A 7,491-nucleotide genomic window follows, 5' to 3' on the forward strand; every position below is an offset into this window, starting at 1 on the left:
TAAAGCAGAAAAAAAGACGGAACGTTTCATTCCATTTTATTTTATATGCATTCGCGAATTAACATAATTCACCCTAGCGGACCCTACTTTCGGGCTAAAGTGCATGCGGCATGACTTTCCATTTTTCTTCACTATATATGGACACGCTCTATATATGTGCTTATGCATATGTTCTATGCTCTGTAGTTTGTGGTCTCGTTCTCAGTCTTTATATATAAGAGGTTCTTGGATCCGGCTGCGGTACAATTTCGAGGCACGGTGCGGTCTTCAGGTACACGTCTGGAGCTATTGCCATACAGTAACGTTTAGAGAAATATGGTCTTGAGGCGACTGCATCACGCGGTCTGGTTATGGTACTGACTTACGCCCCGATGCATTACTCAGGTACGGATCTTCTGCCTAGGTACGTACCATACTCTTTAGAGAGACGGTCATGAGTTTTCAGAGCCGTCTTCAGGCACGACGTGCTCTTCAGGTACAGGTCTTGAGTCCTGGCGCGATACTGCTTACAGGAAACGATCTTTAGTTTGGCATGACAGAGAGTTGACGAAGGACGCGTTATTGCACAGCTATAGGCCTTGAGGTTTGTTTGGTACAACACTGTTTAGTGGGACACGTCTTGATTCTGCACGCACGCAGCGCGGCCTTGAGTGCGACTGCACAGCCGCTGTCCTGAGTGTGTGTACTGTCACGCCTTTAATACTCCATCGGAGGCATCCCAGACGACCTTGAAATGCTGGAAACCGTACACAGGGCCGAGATCCCTGGCGCCTCGCTTCGCGTAGAAATCCACGGCCTCCTTGTTCGTACTGAGCACCTCGAGACGCAAGCCGTCGCAGCCGCGAAGCAGTCCATGCTCGGCCACCGACTTCCACAGTGCGACGCCAACGCCCCTGCAGCGGTGCTCGGGGCGCACGTAGATGTCCTCGATGTAGGCCAGCTTCTGCAACGTCACGGCGTCGAATATGACGAAGTAGACCACTTGGCCCACGACGACTTCGCCGCCGTCCGGCGAAGGCGAGACGGCGAGGTTGACCCTGGCGAACGGGCGCTCGCTGTCGAAGAGATCCCGCCGGATCCCGTCCAGCGTGATCATGGCCGGCGGAAGCTCCTGGAAGTCGTTGAGCTCGCGCATCATGGTCAGGATGCTCTCCGCGTCTTCTCGTCGCGCCGGTCGCACCTTGAACGACATGTTCGCTGCTGTCGGATGGCTAACGCTCGACTTCGCCAATGAACTGACTTGCGGAGCTGCGAAAAACAGAAAAGGAAAAAGAAAGTCAGAACAGGCCAGTCCGCGAAACACGGGCCTACGGCTATATGCGGCTCTCCGTGTGCGGTCCTTCAGTCCCGCTGTCGAGCAAATTCCGACAACGACCAACAATAATCGGTTCCCGTTGAAAGAGAAAAATCGTCATCCAGCCGACCAGCAGCACGAAGCTATACTACAACTACAAAACGAAAATAACGTACGGGTTTCTCAGGGAGAATGCTTCGCAATTGAGAAAAATTCTTGCTTGTCTGGGTTTGCTTTACGTTAGGCTAAATTTACGTTTAGGTTTATGTTAGGTTGCATTACGTTTAGGCTAACAAGTAAGCAGACAGTGCACATCCGCAGGAACCCGTATGTGTCCTTTGTGGCTTCGCACAGCTATCGGTTGGATCTTCTTTTTTTTTTTTTTCGTTTCATGAAGCTGCTTCCGCCTTGCGAATTTTCCCCAAAACAAATTTCTTTTCTCTTCCTTTAACGTGAGCCAAGCGCGAGGGAAGCTAGTGCCATGAGGGACCTGTAGCTCGCATAGATGAAAACTTTCCTATATCCATCTTCATGCACGAAGGATGAAAAAAAAAAATGTATATGCGGGAACAAGAGGCACAGGGGAGGCAGGTTATACGGTGGGTACGATAATAAAAATGATATTTAAAATAGGGGTGAGTTCGAATAGCGATATTACACAGTGTAATCGAATATACGAACATACGTGAAAAATAAGCTTCGGATATCGAATATTATTTTTTTTCATTTCTAAACAAAGCAAAATATAAAGTTACTGTGTCCACGTTTGGCAAAAAAAAAAAAAAATCAGCCTTGTTTACATTATTTGATACATGCATGCAATGCCATTCGCAAGTGGAAGGCTAGAGCCAAGTGAGAAGATTGTAAATTAGAAACGACCGCTTCCTGTTATCTGCCGCACCACGACAACGACAGCAATAAAGGGAGCAGCACGTTACCACAGATGCATTTATAGAGTGTTGTGTTTGTCGAAGGAGGGAAATGGTGATACCACAGCACCGCACACTGTTTAAATAAATGTAAATAGGCGTTAAATTATAAGTTTCTGGCCTAAATCGAGGCAACATGCAAATTCGTATACATATGCTTCCTCAAAAAGAGGCATTCTTCGTGAATGACTCGAAATTACTGAGCAGCAGTTATGTGCCCCGTGCGTTCGGAAAGATCGAATCACGCCCGACAATTTCAGCCTTCTTGCAGCAGAGTCATTCAGCATAGTCGTCGCTTGCATCGATCTCTCTCCATCAAGACTCAAATAGGCGCTATTTATCCCTTGCATTCCAACAGAAGCGAGCATTCGACAATTGCGAATAGACAACTTGTCGAATCGAATACGAACCGAATAGCAATGACAATTCGACTCGTATCCGAATATTCGTACACCCCTATAAATTAATCTCATATATATGCAGTGCTGGTGCGCACTTCGCCCGCGTCCCTAAGCGTTCTCCTCGTCGTTCGAGGGCACTGCAGCTTAGCCAGCTCCGTGAGGTGCTACTTAAGCTGCATTTCTTGCCACCGGTCCGTTCAAACGAGCTGCCACCTTATTGTTATTATTAACTCACTTGTCTGAAATCTCGCATGCAGACGACTTTAACGAGGAGAGAAAGATACATCTGATGGATCCTGAAGATGTTTGCACGGCGGCATGCATAGCATGCTATACTCCAGATGGACAGGATGCAAAGTGAAATGATGTGCACAGTTCGCAACAAAGCTACGGAACACACACAAAGCACGGCACTCGAACAAGGTGTCTTATTCAGACCAGTGTATCTAAGGAAACGCAAAAGTGCCTTCGTGGCGCGCTGTATACAGACACCGTGAGTCCATGGGCTTTGACCATGGACTGAATCCGTGACCCGTTACTTAGTGCAGAGGATGGCAGTTGGTGAACGTTGAATGCGGACATCAAGGCTGTTTTTTGTACAGTGTATATATAGCCTGCAAGCAGTGGCGTAGCCAGAAATTTCGTTCGTGGGGGGCTCACTTTGCAGCTCGGCCTCCTCCTTATAACATTAGTCGAGGGATCTATATATATATATATATATATATATATATATATATCTGTCATTCAACAACCTTGTTTACATTTTCGTACATATGCAACGACCAGGGGAAAATCTCAATGACGCTGTCCTTTGTTAAAATGTATTGCACAGGAGCAGCTGTCACCGCTCGTGTATTGCGAGCACATGTAAAAAAGCAGCAGTTCTGCAAAATATACGAGGGCGAGTCAAATGAAAGTGAGCCAATGCGAATATATGATAAACGGGGTACTTTATTTAAAAGTAGTCACCATGAGTATTTAGACACTTGTCCTACTAACGTGTCGCGTAATTCCCGTCTCATAAAACTCCTTGGATTGCTGCCTCAAAAATCTGTAAGTGACTACACCTCATCTTCCGACACGGATCTGGTTCCCTTGAGCAGTTTTTTCAAATTTTACCAAATGTGGAAGACGCAAGGCAACAGGTCTGGGCTGCATGAGGAATGTTGCAACGTTTCCCACTCGAATTTTGCCAGTTTCGTATTAACCACATCAGCGACGTAGGAACGGGCAATGTTGTGAAGCAAGATGTTTCCAATGCTCAATTTTCCACGTCGTTTGTTCTTGATTGCGACACGCAGCCGATCCGACCTTTCACAATATCTGAAATGATTTAGAGTCTCTCCAGGTTTAGAAAATTCGATCAATAATGGCCCCTAACGATCTAAAAAGAAGTCAACACTTTTCCGCCAGAAATGACGGCCTTTGTTTTCCTTGGGAGGGGTGAATTCAAATGCTTCCACTGTAAGCTTTGCAGTAGTGTTTCAGGCTAGTAGTAGCGGCACCATGAGTCATCCCCGGTCACAATTGCAGACAAAATGTCGTCACCCTCATCTGGGGTTCTTTGACGTGCACTTAACTCTAAGTACACGGGTGTTTTCGCATTTCGCCTCCACCGAAATGCAGCCGCCGTGACCGGGATACGATCCCGCGACCTCCGTGCTCAGCAGCCCAACACCATAGCCACTGAGCAACCACGGCCTTTTTAATTGTGTTGGGGATGATTGCACGGTGGCTTTGACCCGGCCATGGATAGTCTTTGTAACTTTCATGTCCTTCTTTGAACAGTTTGCTACAATGCTTCACAGTGGCCAATGAAACGCAATGTTCAACGCATACGGCAGCCATATGGCGAATAATTTCTTTTTGGGAAACATCTTCATTTGTCAAAAACCTCACGACACCAAGCTGTTCTACTTTTGGAGTGTCCATTATGTCACGTAACCTTGTTCAACCCAGTGTATGAGAACATTAAAGAACATTTAACCTCACCTCTGCATGTCACTTGTAAATGAGATGCGTATGTGCTACGCGCATGCCTCGAAAATAATGAACCGAACCATTATTGCGCGGGGCGGCTTGTCTCACTTTCATTTGACTCGCCTTCGTACATTAGAAATTCGAAGATACAATGGAATATACAAATGTGAAGAGACAGCGTGATACAGGGCAAAAATTGGCAATGGAAACAAAGTTCACTGCGCATATACGGAAAACCTCGCAACAAGATGTTTAAATATGCGTATAAGTCTCCAATAAATCTACGTACCTAAGAAAAAGTCACTAAATATAATGCGTCAAACAAGGCAAATAAACAGGTTGCGCAACCACAGATTCACAGATCACAGCACCCCCTCCCCCTCCCTCCACTTCCAAAATGTATCGTGTGCGGCAGAAGGCGGCGCGCTTCCTCCCCGCTTTTCTCCCTTGCGCACACAAGCGAACGCGTTGCAATCCGTCGAGTCCCCGCAGTGCTGGCGGCGAGCGACTATGCATTGTTTCTTTTTCTCGTCTGCTAGCCAGAAAGCGTCCAAAACTCTGCCAGGTGAAATTGCAGTCGGCCAGAGAAAAACGTACTTCATTAAAACTTCTTTCTGGGCGAGTTGGTGCATACTTGGCATAAAAATTGTAACAGCGCAAACACATGCAACCACTAAGTAGCAAAGACGAGACACAAGCGCTGTGACACAAGCGCTTATGTCTCGTCTTTGCTACTTTGTGGTTGCATGTGTTTGCGCTGTTACAATTTTTATGTCAAGAGAAAAACGAACGCGCATCCAAGTGCGCTGCGCGGTTGTCGATGCAGCACGAGAAAAACGCATGCGCTCTGGCTGGATCGGCAGCCCGCGGGTTGCGAGAACAAAAAAAAAAAAGATGAGAAAGAGGCCTAATGTATCCTCGCGAATAAAAGTTTAGGTAGAAAAATCAATAAGAACTAAGTTAGAATGGTGGCTTTAATGTCTTGACATGGATGCTTTGGCGCAGGTGAAAAAAAATTCATATTCTTTTCTGTGACCTGATGGCACAAATGAACCACCACAACGCTTTGTCTCATCGGACCTCGCTGCGTGCTTTGTGAACTTGTATCCCGATGTACGACTTTAGAAAGGTCGATGCACCTTTGGCGTCAAATGTTTACAACAGCATTAAACCCACAAAGTTCCGGAATCGAACATCTAAAGCACGACTTTGGAAATGTCAATGCACCTTTCGCATCAAAATGTTATTGGAACTTTATACCCACAAAGTTTCAGAATTGAAATCCAAGCGCTCCGTAGATTCCGCGGCCTCCACGAGATGCCGAGACGAGCCCGCTCGCCATCAAAACGCCCTTGAAATTTTGTGCTCGGTGGGGCTCCTTGCGTTACGATATGTCACTCCCCATGCATCGGCGTTTCCGCGAAATCCAGCCCGATTTCTCAATGTTCGCGCTAAAATGTCTTTTCGAGCGTGAATTCAGGACGTTCTAGACAAAATCGAGCATGATTTCCGGCGCCGAGAGTTGTTTTTGTCGGCGGCGCATGACAGCACGAAAAAATTTCGGGGGGGGCTCAAGCCCCATAAGCCCCCCCCCTGGCTACGCCCCTGCCTGCAAGCGCAGATTAGGTGGGTTATATATCCTCGCACCCGGCACGCGCTGCAGGACACACCGCCCTATAGTATAGGCAATGCTGCCATGCTCTATAGTTTTATTTCTTGAACCCATTAAAATACCTTTTTTTGTCTTTTGTTGTTGTTATCCTGCGCTTCTGAAAACAGTCGGGAAAACAGCTGCGCACGGAGACACAATTACGCAAAGAAGTATACGGAATAAGCGTAGCGGTTGTCCTATACGTTTGTTCTTCTACTTTGTGTTGTGTTTCCGTGCGCTATATATAATCTGAACATCAAGACAATAGACATATCCTGCCATATGCCTATATAAGGTAATGCCCAAGTACGCGTATTTAAATAGGCCGCAGGCGGTTACATTAAGGCTTCTGCAGACACGAACGTACCCTAACCCGGTCATCATGAATAAAATTAATCCGGACTGCGGGGTTTCAGTCTACTGTAGTAAGTGTGGGGGGTTGCTCGATTTAGAACACATGCTTTGGCGCTGCTTGGCGTTGGCCGGTGATGGTTCTCGAGGTGAACAGTGGTGGCAGCGGATGCTGCACAGTGAAGTGCTGGCGGACCAACTCAGGGCTGTCCAGAGGGCCCGTGTGACGGCAGAGGGGCTCGGCCTCTCTGCACCGACGTGGGAGCGGCCCGCATCAGTCCCAGACTGATCCTTCAGGACCTAAATAAAGTTCTTCATACCATACCATACGCGTGCTGATGAGCACTCTCGCTCACTCGGACATAATGCAGAATCAGCGTGATTATGTCGGGCCAGGTCAGATTCGTGCGCACCACGTAATCCGTTCTCAAAGCTTCCATTTATCCGATATGGGTGTGATAGCTAACATGGAGCAAGAAAGAAAGAAAGCGAAGACTTTCGTGCATGTAAAACCAGCAGTTTGTTATTAGCAACCTCTCGAAGAAGTCTATAGTAACTGTTGTGTCCTTATTGAACAAATACAGTAATTCACAACCGATAATTATAATTTTATGATAACTGTATATTTTCACAAAAGCATATCGTCATTTCTTCTCGGTAAAGCGCATTTTGTTTTTCCTTCTTTTTTCTGCTTAAGAATTGTACACTTACTCTGGCGATTATTTTAATGCGTTTTCTTTTTCTTTTTTTTTTTAAATTTCTGCAATGTGTCTTCTTAAGGTGATGTGATAAGTTCCTTGCTTTATTTATTTTTTTATTTGTAAGTGCGAAATTCCTACATGGCAGACGACGCGACGACAGTAAAGTTAACGCAGTGCTTCAATA

The 7,491-nt window shown here is 46.4% G+C and overlaps 1 protein-coding gene across 1 annotated transcript in view; it reads right to left on the bottom strand.

Annotated features, from left to right (window-relative positions):
• LOC126547161 (thialysine N-epsilon-acetyltransferase-like) overlaps positions 1-7,491 on the bottom strand; it is a 14,671-nt gene continuing 7,180 nt past the window's right edge. The window contains exon 2 of the mRNA XM_050195042.2: positions 1-1,248. Within this exon, the coding sequence (XP_050050999.1) occupies positions 689-1,192 (504 nt within the window). The 5' untranslated portion in view covers positions 1,193-1,248 and the 3' untranslated portion in view covers positions 1-688. The remainder of the gene's footprint in view (positions 1,249-7,491) is intronic.

Source organism: Dermacentor andersoni, chromosome 3, assembly GCF_023375885.2.
Source record: "Dermacentor andersoni chromosome 3, qqDerAnde1_hic_scaffold, whole genome shotgun sequence".
NCBI classification, from domain to species: Eukaryota; Metazoa; Arthropoda; class Arachnida; order Ixodida; family Ixodidae; genus Dermacentor; species Dermacentor andersoni.